Genomic DNA, 13,476 nt, shown 5'->3' with positions numbered 1-13,476 from the left:
TTAGTTCTTTAATCTACTTAGAATTGATTTTTTTGTATGTCACCTTCGGTAGGAATTCCAATGTAAAATTTTATATAAATATATTCATTTATTTTGGGTTTCTTGGCCATTATTGACTGTTTATGTTTTCATATAAATTCAGAATTATCTATTAAATGTTTCATCACAAACAAAATTTAATTGAGATTACAGTAACTGAATATCAGTTTGGGAAGGATATAAGCATTATCTCTGTTTACTCTAAAAAGGTCAAACTTTTGGGAGCTTTATTCCTAGAGTATTTTTTGATGCTGGTAAATGCTATCGTGTGTGTGTGTGTGTGTGTGTGTGTGTGTGTGTGTGTGTGTGTGTGTTTATTGCTGGTATGTAGAAATACAATAGATTTTGGTATTATTGAGATTAGCTGTGTGCTTATTCATTTTCCCTGGATCTGTCCATTTCTGATAGATAGGTATTAAAGCCTCTACCTATATCCTCTTGCAGTATTAACCTCTTTATCATTATGAAATGCTGGTCTTTATCCCTGATAATTACCTTTTTCTGAAATCTGCTCGGTCTGAAATTAATATACCTAAGTCTGCTTTTTTTTAATTTGTGTTAGCATGGTATATCTTTCTTTATCCCTATACTTTTAATCTATACCTTTATATTTAAAATGGGTTTCTTGTGAAAATAATCCCATTTACAATTGCACCAAAAATAATAAAATACATAAGAATAAACTGAACCAAGGAGCTAAAAGACCTGTACTCTGAAAACTATAAAACACTGATGAAAGAAATTGAAGATGGCACAAACAAATGGAAAGATATTCCATGCTCATGGGTTGGAAGAACCAATATTGTAAAAATGTCCATACTACCCAAAGCAATCTATAGATTTAATGCAATCCCTATCAAAATACCAACAACAATTTTCACAGAACTGGAACAAATAATACTAACATTTGTATGGAACCACAAGGATCCGAAATAGCTAAAGCAATCTTGAAAAAGAGGAACAAAGCTGGAAGTATCACAATCCCAGATTTCAAGATATACCACAAAGCCATAGTAATCAAAACAGTATAGTTATGGCACAAAAATAGACACATGTCAATGGAACAGAGTAGAGAGCCCAGAAATAAATCCATGCCTATATGGTCAGTTAATATATGACAAAGGAGGCAAGAATATACCGTGGGGAAAAGACAGTCTTTTCAACAAATGGTGCTAGGAAAACCAGACAACTACATGCAGAAGAATGGAGGTGGACTACTTTCTTACACCATCCACAAAAATAAACTGAAAATAAAGTTCTAAAATGTGAGATCTGAAACCATAAAACTCCTAAAAAATATATTTTAAAAGAACATAGGCAGTAATTTCTTTGACATTGGCCATAGAAACATTTTTCTAGATAGATAGTCTAGATAGGCAAGGGAAACAAAAGCAAAATTAAAGTATTGGGACTACACCAAAATAAAAAGCTATTGTACAGCAAAGAAAACCATGAACAAAATGATAAGGCAACCTACTGAATGTGAGAAGATATTTCCAAGTGATCATTAATTTGCAAAATATATAAAGATTTTATACAACTCAACACCATGAAACCCAAATAATGCAATTAAAATTGGGCAGAGAACTTGAATAGACATTTTCCCATAGAAGACCTACAGATAGCCAACAAACACATGAAAAAATGTTCAACATCACTAATCATCAGAGAAACACAAATCAAAACCATAATGAGATAACTGCCTCATACCTGTCAGAATGACTAAAATCAAAAGCACAAGAAACAACAAGTGCTGGCAAGGATATGGAGAAAAAGGAACCCTCATGCACTGTTGGTGGGAATGCAAACTGGTGTAACCACTGTGGAAACAGTATGAAGGTTCCTCAAAAAATTAAAAACAATTACCATATGATCCAGTAATTCCACTACTGGATATTTACTCAAAGAAAATGAAAACACTAATTTGAAAAGATATATGCATCCTTATGTTTATTGCAGCATTATTTACAATTGCCAAGATATGGGAAAAAACCTGTGTCTATCCATAGATGAATGAATAAAGATGTGGAGTGTATATATATATATATGTATATGTATATATATATATATATGTATATACATGGAATGTTACTCAGCTGTAAGAAAGCATGAGATCTTGCCATTTGCAACAACCTGAATGGACCTGAAGAATATGATGCTAAGTGAAATAAATCAGAGAAAGACAAATGCCTATGATTTTACTCATGTGGAATTTAAGAAACAGAAAGAAAAAAGAGACTCTTAAATATACAGAACAAACTGGTGGTTGTCAGAGGGAAGATGGGTATGGGGGATGAGTATAATAGGTAAAGAGGATAAAGAGTATACCTGATGAACACGGAGTAATGTATTCAATTGTTGAATCATTATACTGTACACCTGAAACTTATATAACACTGTATATAAATGTTTTAAAAAATTAAACCAGGTTCTTGAAAACAACATATAGTTGCATCTTGTGTTTTGATCAGCTCTTACAATCTTTGTCTTTAAATTGGTGTATTTAGACTGTTGATGTTTAAAGTGATTGTTGATATAGTTGGATTAATATTTACCATGTTTATTATTTGTTGTCCTTATTCTTTGTTCCAATTTTGTCTTTCTGAATTTTTAAAAAAATGTTTATTTTTGAGAGAGAGAGATAGCATGAGCAGGGGAGGAGCAAAGAGAGAGAGATACACAGAATCCGAAGCAGGCTCCGGGCTTTGAGCTGTCAGCACAGAGCCCAGTGTGGGGCTCGAACTCACAAACCGTGAGACCATGACCTGAGCCGAAGTCGGACGCTTAAACTGAGCCACCCAGGCGCCCCCCCACCAATTTTGTCTTTCGTACTTTCTCTGCCTTTTGTGCTTTTAATTCAGCATTGTACATAATCCCATATTTTCTCGGTTCTATTACTTTTCCTAGTGGTTGCCTTAGAGTTTGCAATATACATTTACAACTCATTCAAGTCTACTTTCAAATAACACTATACCACTTCATGGGTAGTACAACTATTTTATAATAACAAAATATTTTTTTTCTCTTTTTCTTTTTTTGTCAAAATATTTGTAATTTCTCCCATCCATCCCTTGCTGTCATTCATTTCACTTCCATGGAAGCATATATATACATAAGCATATTCAAGTACATTTTTGCTATTACTGTTTTGAACAAACTGTTATCTGTTAGATCAATTAAGATTAAGAAAAAGGTTGATTTTTACCTTTAATTATTCCATCTTTGAAGCTCTTCCTTTCTTTATGTAGATAGCAGTTTCTGACCTATATTGTTCTCTAACTTTCTGAAGAACTAATTTTAACATTTTTTTGCAAGGCAGGTTTATTGCAACAAATTCCCTCAATTTTTTGCTTGTCTGGGAAGGCATTCCTCCCTCACTTGTGAAGGATAATTTCATAGGATACAGAATTCTAGATTGGTTTGTTTTTTCTCTCAATACTTTAAATATTTCGTTCCACTCTCTTGCATGATCTCTGAGGAAAAATCAGATGTAACTTGTCTTTGCTCTTCTAGTGAGGTGTGTTTTTCTTCTGACTTTTCAGGAGTTTTTCTGTATCTTTGATTTTTTTGAAGTTTGTATGTGATATGCCTAGGTGTAGTGTTTTGGCATTTTTTCTGCCTTGTGTTGTCTGAGCTTCCTAGATCTGTGTTTTGGTGTCTGGCATTAATTTGGGGGAAATTCTCATTCTTTATTACTTCAGATCTTTCTTTTCCTTTCTCTTATTCTTGTCCTTCTGGTATTCTCATTACACACATGTTACACATTTTGTAGTTGTCCTGCACTTTTTGGATATTCAATTCTAGGGTTTTTTTTTTCTGTCTTTTTTTTCTTTGCTTTTTGTGTTTGTGTGTGTGGTTTCTTTTTCCAGGATTTTATTTAAATTCAAGTTAGTTAATATACAGTGTAGTGTTGGTTTCAGGAGTAGAATTCAGTGATTCATCACTTACATACATGTGACATCCAGTGCTCATCCCAGCAAGTGGCCTCCTTAGTGCCCATCGTCCATTTAGCCCATCCCCCCACCCAACACCCCTCCAGTAACCCTTAGTTTGTTCTGTGTATTTAAGAGTCTCTTATGGTTTGCCTCCCTCTCTGTTTTTATCTTATTTTTCCTTCTCTTCTCCTGTGTTCATCTGTTGTGTATCTTAAATTCCACATAGGAGCAAAGTCATATGGTATTTGCCTTTCTCCAACTAATTTTGCTTAGCATAATACACTCTAGTTCCATCCATATTGTTGCAAATGGCAAGATTTCATTCTTTTTTGATTGCCAAGTATTATTCCATTGTATGTATACACCACATGTTCTTTATCCATTCATCAGTTGATGGACATTTGGGCTCTTAACACACTTTGGTTATTGTCAGTAGTGCTGCTATAAACGTTTGGGTGCATGTGTTCCTTTGAAATAGCACACTTGTATCCTTTGGATAAGTACCTAGTAGTGCAATTGCTGGGTCGTAGGGTGGTTTTATTTTTAATTTTTTGAGGACCCTCCATGCTGTTTTCCAGAGCCGCACCAGTTTGCATTCCCACCAGCAGTGCAAAAATTCCCACCAGCAGCGCAAAAGAAATCCTCTTTCTCCGCATCCTCGCCAACATCTGTTGTTGCCTGAGTTATTAATTTTGTTTATTTATTTTTAAAATGCCGTGTAATTATTTGTTGAAAGGTGGGATATAACATAGTGGTGAGGTGTGGTGGTAAAGGAAGCATTCTGTAGTCCTATGATTAGGCCTCAGGCTTTTGGTGAGCTTTTGTTCCTGACTGTAAACTTCACCAGTGCTTCTCAGCCTTCCCCTTTCCCTTAGGCAGGTTAGGCTCCAATAAAACACCAGTAGGTGCGACTCTACTGAAATAGATCTCCTAAAGTCAGACCTTGTTAAGAAAAACAGATGGGGTGCCTGGGTGGCTCAGTCGGTTAAGTGTCCGACTTTGGCTCAGGTCATGATCTCGCAGTTCATGAGTTCTGGCCCTATGTTGGGCTGTGTGCTGACAGCTCGGAGCCTGGAGCCTACTTCAGGTTCTGTGTCTCCTTTTCTGCCCCACTCGTGTTCTGTTTGGCTCGCTTTCAAAAATAAATAAACATTAAAAAATTAAAGACCTCACAAAACTGTTAGGGCTCCCCTCTTGGAGTCCCCCTTGGACTTTCTTTTTTTTTAATTTTTTTTTTTAATCTTTATTTTTGAGAGAGAGAGAGAGAGAGAGTACAAGCAGGGGAGGAACAGAGAGAGAGGGAGACACAGAATACGAAGCAGGCGCCAGGCTCCAAGCTGACATCAGAGAGCCTGATGTGGGCTCGAACTCACAGACTGAGAAATCATGACCTGAGCCAAAGTCAGAAACTTGGCCAATTGAGTCACCCAGGTGCCATCCCCCCTGGGACTTCTTAACTTACAGATATATCCACACTGAACATCCAGCAATTTATCAATTGTAGTTCAGGTTTTCCTACCTGGGCACTGTTCCCACAGAGGTTTCTGCCCAGGCAATTTGTGATTGTCTGTATCTGCCTATCTCCAGGTTTTGTGACAGTAGTTTTCCTTGTGACCTCATTTCTCTGAAGTATCTAAGAAGAGTTATTTTTCAGTTTGTTCAGTCTTATACTTGTTGTTATGACAGAGTGGCAACTTCTGTGAATACAGGCACACCTTTTGAGACTAAAGAGAATTTTGTTTCTTCCTTTCCAATCCGTATAGTTTTTATTTCCTTTGTTTCCCTAACTGCAGTGGCTGGCATTTTTAAAATGTTGAATAGAAGTGGTTGGTAGGCACCTTTGTCTTGTTCCCATTCTTAAAGGGAAAACTCTTAGTGTTAAGGATTATGTGTGTCATAGGTGTTTTGTAGATACCTATCATCTAAGGAAGTTCCTCTCTCCTGTTTTTTTTAAAGTTTATTTTAGAGAGAGAGAGAGAGCGCGAGCACAAGTTGGGGAGGGGCAGAGAGAGAGGCAGAGAGAGAATCCCAAGCAGGCTCTGCTGTCAGCGTAGAGTCTGACGTGGGGCTCGATCCCACGAAACTCTGAGACCATGACCTGAGCTGATATCAAGCGGCAGAGGCTTAATGAACTGAGGCACTCAGGCACCTCCCTCTCTCTTTTCTTAGTTTGCTGATAGTTCCTCTCCCCCATGAATCTCTGTTTAATTTTACCAAATACTTTTTCAGCTTCTTTTAAGATGATCGTTTCTAATCTCTTATTAAAATTAATTATACTAATTGATTTTCTGGAGTCATACTCTTATTACATTCTTAATAAATACAAGTTGGCATGATATGTTATTTACATGTGTGTTTTTTGTGTCTGTATTGTTAATTTCATGTAATTCTGTTTGATACTACTTAGGAATTTTGCTGTCTATTGTTCATGAATAAGATTAGTATATAATTTTTTATTTCTCAGACTGTTGGGTTTTGTTGTGTATAAAGCTTATATTATAAAACCAGATGGCCAGTGCTCTCTTATTTTCTCAGGAAGAGTTTAAAATTATAATTATTTCTTTTTTGAATTATTAGTCACATAGGTCCAGTCCAGAATCTTCTTTGTAAAAGGCTTTTAATTCAGGTTATAGGAACCTGACTTTTTTTGTCAATTTAAATTAAAAATTTCCATGAACTTTTCCATTTCGTCTAAATGTTAAAATTTATTAGCATAAAGGTATTCATGTATCTTTTATCTAGTGACTTTTTATTATTCCTCCCTCTCCTTGAAACTTTTTGTTGGAGAAGAAGGACGTTCTTTTTTGCTATCAGTAGAATAGAAGTTGTGCATTATTTTTAACATTTTCTGGTACCTTAGAATTTACAAGTACTCATCGAAGTCTGCAGTTAACCCGTTCTTTTACCTTTTCTTGGATAATACAAAGATCTTTTATCCCCAGCTTGATATATATGTTACTGTTTTGTGTATTTAAATTCTATTTGTTTTGCTTGGTATACAATTATTATTTTTTACACTAGCGTTCATTTACATTTATCCACAGATACACTGATTTCTTAGTTCTTCAGTTCTTTGAATCTCTCATTTAGTATCTTTTATCAATAGTGGGAAAATTGTTGTTATTGTTGTTTTTTGAGAGAGAGTATGCTCCTGTGCTTGTGTGCGAGTTGGCGGCGGGGGCGGGGGGCAGTGGGGAGAGAGAATCTTAAGCAGGCTCCATGCCCAGCACGGAGCCCAACAAAGGGCTCAATCTCACCACTGTGAGGTCATGACCTGAGCTGAAATTGAGTTAGAAGCTTAACCAGCTGAGCCACCCAGACACCCCAATACTGGAAAATTCTTAACCACTTCCCCCCAAAATATTACCTCTACCTCATTCTCATTTAGAGTCTCCATTTAATTAAATCCTTCTCAGTTTATCCCCCTTGTCTCCTAAACTCTGTTCTTTTTGCCATTCTGTGCTATATTTGGATGATTTCTTCTGATCTCTTTTCCAGGCCACACATTCTTCAGCTATCTGTAGTCTGCTGTTAAATTCTTCCATTGAGGTTTTAATTTCAGTTATTACATTTTCCATTTCTAGGAATTCTTTTAGTATTTTTTTAAACATCTAGGTCCCTTTTGTGTTTCCTGCAGATATTTTCAAGCTTGTTTTTTATTTAAACATAGTAAGTATAACTGCCTTTGTGGTCTGTGTTTGATAATTCTAATATCTTAAATCTTTGTGAGTCTGTTCATTAATTGTCTCTGCAGCCTCTTGCTCAGGTGCTTAGTGTCTTTCTGTGCTTTGTGTTGGTCCTTCTCTTTGAAAAATTATTTGTAGGGATAATTTGAGAGCTAAAAGGTAGGTCTTTATTCCAGAGAGAATTTATGTTTGCTTTACATTCACAATACTTTATGTTTATGCCATGAGGTTACTTGGACCACCAGGTGGTCCCTGCATCGCATGGGTTAATTCTTTCTCTGAGGGTATATAGTTCTTTAGAGGCCCAGCTTACTGTGAGGAGAGTCAGGGTATCTTACTAGACTGTTACTTTGGGTGGGCCCTAAGGTTTGATTTCTGATTCATTACCTTGATACCATTAGACCTGAAGTTCACATACTCTTGCATTGGCAAATGCCGTCAGGACAGAAGTGACTTTTGTGTTCCACTTGACTAACGGGATTCCTATTTTTCATTCACATTTGGGATGGAGATTACCTACTTGATCTTGGCCGCTCTTCAGAGCTTTTAGTGATTTTTGTTTTTTAAAATCCATATTTTAGCTGCATTGAGCAGAGAAGGTGATCTGAGTAACAGTTAACAACCATTTCTAGAAGTAGGTGTCATTTTTTTAAAAAAATTGACTTGAGTAAGATTAGTAATCTGATAGAAATGACTAAAGAGGAATGTCTTTATACTTTTGGTATATTTTTATGAATTTGATATAGTTTATATGTTTTGATACTTTTATGTATTTGATGACTTTGTCAACAGATTTCTAAGACATAATGTAAAAAAACGAATTGGTTGAATCATGTCATTAGTTAATTTGCAGTATATGAAGTTTTATAGGGAATTTTGCAACTTACAAACTTCTGGCTCTGTCAGACCATACATTGTTTACTTTTAATGGGATGAATGAGTCTGAAATCTCATTTATCTTGTCAGTCACATGTCTTGTCAAGATGTGTATCTTGTCAGTGTCAGAATGGTATACAGCTGTCTTGAATGTGCTTAAAGTAATGAAATCTTAGAAACCTAAAATGAATATTTCTAATTTACTCACCTTGCCAGAAGTATTTATTCATTATTGTTTATGATTATATTCATTATTATAATTATAATTATGTATTCATTATTGCTTATAATTTATATTGCATGCTTAAGCTATTTTTAGATTTTGGAGTTCATAGTTTCAGTCACAGTAAAATACAAGTGGAAAAAGCGTCTTAAATCTGTTTTTTGTGTGTATGCTCTTTTAACTGGCTTTCATACCTGGTCACAACTGCTTGTTGTACATGATTAACCCACATTTGTGACACAGTGTAGTTTAGTCTTTTAGGGAAATACTCAAATGATCTGTAGGTTTGTTATTAGCTTACCTGGTGATGTTATACTTCTCATCAGGTAAGAGGTTAGGGCTGGGCCCAGGGAAGGATCCTTATTGTGTTGGCTGATAGCTAGCTGTCTGTCAGTTAGAAACTTAGGGAAGTTATTTGAAGGTGACCAGTCAAGCCCAAAATAAGAATGGTACCATCTCCCACCTTGTTACTTTTCACTAATTTAAAATGCATAAATATATGCTTAATCTGGTATAATTATAAATTCATTGGATCTGTTAGGAAAGTAATCACGAAAGGATAATATATAATATTTTATAGTGTTTATCATGCATAATCTACTTTACATTTTAAATCTTTTTTTAAAATTTTTTCTTATAGTAGACCCAAATGATTTGTACATCGTAGAACCCCTCAAGTTCTCTCCAGAAAAAAAGGTAATATTTTGATCCTTTTTAAGTATATTGTATTACTTGGTACTAGACGAGGAAATAGCTTGAAAGGTTTGATATAACTGGTCCTTAAATTCTACTGTTTATTTTCAGTTATAGTAATAACACAAATAAATGTCACAAAGGTCAGCAAACTATGACTCACAAGCTGTATCTGGCCTGTGGCCTGTTTTGTATGGGCCTGGAGCCATCTTTAAAGGGTTGTAAAATAAAAAAAGAATATGCAAGAGAGACAGTATGTGAAATACAAAGCCTAAAATACTTACTGCCTGGCCCTTTACAGAAAAGGTTTGCTTTTCTGTGAAGCAAGTTTATGTGAGAAAGCAAGTTATGTGAGAAAACTGAAACTCGGAGATTTTGTCGTCTTGGAATGATCCATTAAATGAGTAGCAAAACTCAAAATAATACTATGATTTTTTCTGTTTTGCCTCTCAAAGTAAGTTGTACTCTTTTTGATTAGAGGTGATGGTCTCTAGGTGAAAGAACTTGGACTTGAGAGACAAATAAACCCAGGATTCAATCCCAACCTGGCCACTTGCTGTGTTGTAACTTGAGCAGAGAACCAAACCTGTGGACCTTGGTTTTCTCATTTAGTAACCAGGGATAAAGTGCCCCCTTCTCAGGGTTGGTAAGGAAGATACACCTGAAAGCAACTTGTGTGGTACCTGGTGCTTAGTAGGTACACAGCTGTTAGTTATCACCCCCTAAATCTATTGTCAGAGGTGGCAGCTAAGAGGGTTTTTTTTTTTTTAATGTTGTGTTTAGTTTTTGAGAGCCTGCGCGAGTGTGTGCTAGTGGGGGAGGAGCAGAGAAAGAGGGGGACAGAAAATCTGAAGCATGACAGGGTGACAGCAGCGAGCCCAGTGCAGAGCTCGAGCTCACAGACCGTGAGCTCATGACCTGAACCGAAGTCGGACGCTCAACTGACTAAGCCACTCCGGCACCCCAAAAGAGTTTTGACTGAGTATATTTACAAAATGAGAAGGTGATGGTGGTATCTCTGCAGAACATAACAGGGCGTCACGCTGTTCATAATGCTGTTTCACTTTTCACTGGGAGCTGGCACTTTCCTCCATTAGTTCAGCTCTCTAGGTGTTTCGAGAGGTTAACTATTGGAAGTCTAATAACTACCCTTTTTAAAAATTTGTGTTCTAGAAAAAACGCTGCAAGTACAAAACTGAAAAAATTGAAACCATAAAGCCGGCAGACCCACTGCACCCGGTAGCCAATGGAGACCTAAGAGGAAGGAAGCCCTTTATGAACCAGAGAGACTTTTCTAATATGGGCGAAGTTTATCACTCTTCTTATAAGGGCCCTCCATCTGAAGGAAGCTCAGAAACATCATCACAGTCTGAAGAGTCTTATTTTTGTGGCATTTCAGCTTGCACAAGTCTGTGCAATGGACAGTCCCAAAAGACAAAAACTGAGAAGAGGGCTTTAAAACGAAGGCGATCTAAAGTCCAAGACCAAGGAAAACTGATAAAAACTCTAATACAGACTAAGTCAGGATCATTGCCGAGCCTGCATGACATAATCAAAGGAAACAAAGAGATCACCGTGGGAACATTTGGTGTCACAGCAGTCTCGGGACATATCTAAAATGAAGAGAACTTTTCATACTGGAGACTTTTTTTTGTTGTTCTTTGAAGAACAGTCTGTGGTATTTGAAGGGTTTGCGGGAGGGAGAAAATATTAATGGGAAAAGTATTCCGAAATTATGGTTTCTGCCTTTTTAAAACAGTAGGTGGGATTGTGTCAATCTTGGTTAATGAGCTGCAGTTTTACAAGGCTGATCACTTCCTACAGGGACAATGGTAGACATTTTATAAAGATGTTTTTTCACAGATTAATTACTGGGACAAACATAATTTGGAAGCCCAGTTCCTTTGGGTGGGATAGGAATGAAAGCCTAAACCTCTTCCTTTAGCTTTGTTCCTATTTCTTGCACCTTCCCATATTTATGTGCCTTTCGTCTATTTATAACGCCACTGGAAGAGGAGGGAGAACTTTTTCTGTCGTTTGATTTCTTTTATAACTTTGTTAGTTTTTTGAAGCTGCAAACACTACAAGGCTTTAAGGTGATCTGTGCCTGAAGTTCAGTAATGTGGGTCAGACAGTGTAAAGTCCTACAGACTTGCCGACTAGACTTCTGTTTAGCAAACTCACTGGAAACAAAAAAATTGCTGGAATTTTTAAGTCTTACTCTTTTCGGTAAATGGCGATACTGGTATTTTCATTTAACTTATTCACACTAGTTTTTCTCTAGTTACTAAATGAGAAAAAAGCCTACAAGATCTTTTCTTGCAAGTGACTGGTATTTGCAAATAAATTTTTTATAAATTCACCTTTTAGACACATTTAACCATTTGTAAAGGATTTCTTTAGCTACATTACATTTTAAACATTCACAATAAGCACTAATCCTCCAGACTTTCTGGTCAGTGTTTCCTGTTACTGCAGATGGAACATTTGAAGGTTTGTCAAATGAGCCCAGGTCTCATGTGATATAATCACTGCCTATGTCCATATACCCGGAACCAGTTAGTGAGTTTGTCAAACCTTGTCTAATTGGTCAAGTCTAAAGGGATTATTATTCCTTGATGTTTGCTTTGTATTGGCTACAGATGTGCAGAGGTATACATGTGCGATGTCAATGTGTCTGTCTTCATTTTGTCTTTTTTTTCTTTAAAAATAATTGGCAGCGACTGTATTTGAAGAAAACGATTTCTTAGTGTGTGTTTGTACAGTAATGAGTGAAAGTGGAAAGTTTCTTTTTGAAAGGGAGCGAATTGACCATTTTGTGTTGTAAGATTTAAGTTATAACTTATTGAGCACTTTTAGTAATAACTGTTTTTAAATCTGTCTAATACCTTTCTGGGGGTATTGTTTGTAATGTGACCTATTTAAAGCCTTTTTTGTTTGTTTAAGTTGCTGCTTTTAGGTTAACAGTATGTTTTAGATGATTTAAATTTTTTTCCAGTCTGTACAATTAGCCATTCAGAGCAAGAGGGCCTGATTGTATAGAAACTCACTGAAAAGAGGTCCAGAGGGGAGCGGAGCGAGGGCGGGAAGTTCCACATCCGTGTCAGCACCCAGTGTTGTGGAAAGATGACTTTCAATATGTAACTACAGAGCTGTAGTGCCATTAGAAACTGTGAATTTCCAAATAAATCCGAACACTTGTCTTTATTAATTACTGGCTCTTCTGTTCTTTGAAGGAGAACTTACAAATGTATTCACTCTGAACACAGATTGAAGTTTTGCCGCTTTGAAAACTAAATACACCAACATCCCATTACATAATTGATCACATTTAAGGCAACTCTAAACTGACTGAACTTACACATAAACATTTTGTTCCCTGTACAATCAAAATTTCACCATTTGAAACACAAAAAGGACAGTTTTGATCTTTATTCAGGGGAATACATGTCTGTGTTTTCCTCTTACCAGGTGCCATCTTGAGGACGATTAATTTTTCGTTGTTCCCACATTTTACAATTTGGGGTTTATTTTTCCTCTCTGAGGTTAGGCCCACATGAGGAGAAAAAAAAGTTCTTGCCATTTGTAGATTTGCACCTGGTAAGAAGCAGTGTATACATAATATGCTCTCAGAGGTCGTTGAGAGTCAACCTCATTCTATTTTATTTCTTGTAACATTAGGCATTAAAACAGCATACAATGAAAGGAAACTGGGGGATTTTAAGAGCAAAGATGCCAAGTAAAGCGGTTCCTTTAACTGGATTTTTAAAAACACTGTGTTACACATACATACAATTTGAGGAATTAGTTTTTTGTAAGTCTTGTATGGGAAAACAGCGGTTCTCTACTCTCTGCCACTACACCCACCCCCACCCCCGCCCCACCACTGCCTTTCCCCACCAAGGATTGTTTGCTTTGCAACAGCATCCTTTTCAGCTCTTGTCTTATTTTCCCACTTAATGGTTTTCCAGTTTAAGAGGTGTTCTCAGTTTGAATATATAAGCTTACATACATGAATATGAAG

At 36.4% G+C, this 13,476-nt stretch overlaps 1 protein-coding gene across 4 annotated transcripts in view; it reads left to right on the top strand.

The window, feature by feature from the left end:
• SUCO (SUN domain containing ossification factor) overlaps positions 1 to 12,663 on the top strand; it is a 90,575-nt gene extending 77,912 nt beyond the window's left edge. For 2 of the 4 annotated variants that reach the window (XM_019425047.2, XM_053909277.1), the window contains 2 exons: positions 9,400 to 9,455; positions 10,626 to 12,663. In XM_019425047.2, the coding sequence (XP_019280592.1) occupies positions 9,400 to 9,455; positions 10,626 to 11,069 (500 nt within the window). In that variant the 3' untranslated portion in view covers positions 11,070 to 12,663. Of the gene's footprint in view, positions 1 to 7,611; positions 7,644 to 9,399; positions 9,456 to 10,625 lie in introns of all 4 variants that reach the window. The other 2 variants (XR_008424667.1, XR_008424666.1) reach the window with 2 other exon arrangements.
• The last annotated feature ends 813 nt before the right edge of the window (positions 12,664 to 13,476 follow it).

The sequence above is a fragment of the Panthera pardus genome, unplaced genomic scaffold, assembly GCF_024362965.1.
Source record: "Panthera pardus isolate Hobbes unplaced genomic scaffold, ASM2436296v1 HiC_scaffold_21, whole genome shotgun sequence".
Classification (NCBI taxonomy): domain Eukaryota; kingdom Metazoa; phylum Chordata; class Mammalia; order Carnivora; family Felidae; genus Panthera; species Panthera pardus.
This window is presented reverse-complemented; position numbering and strand designations above follow the sequence as displayed.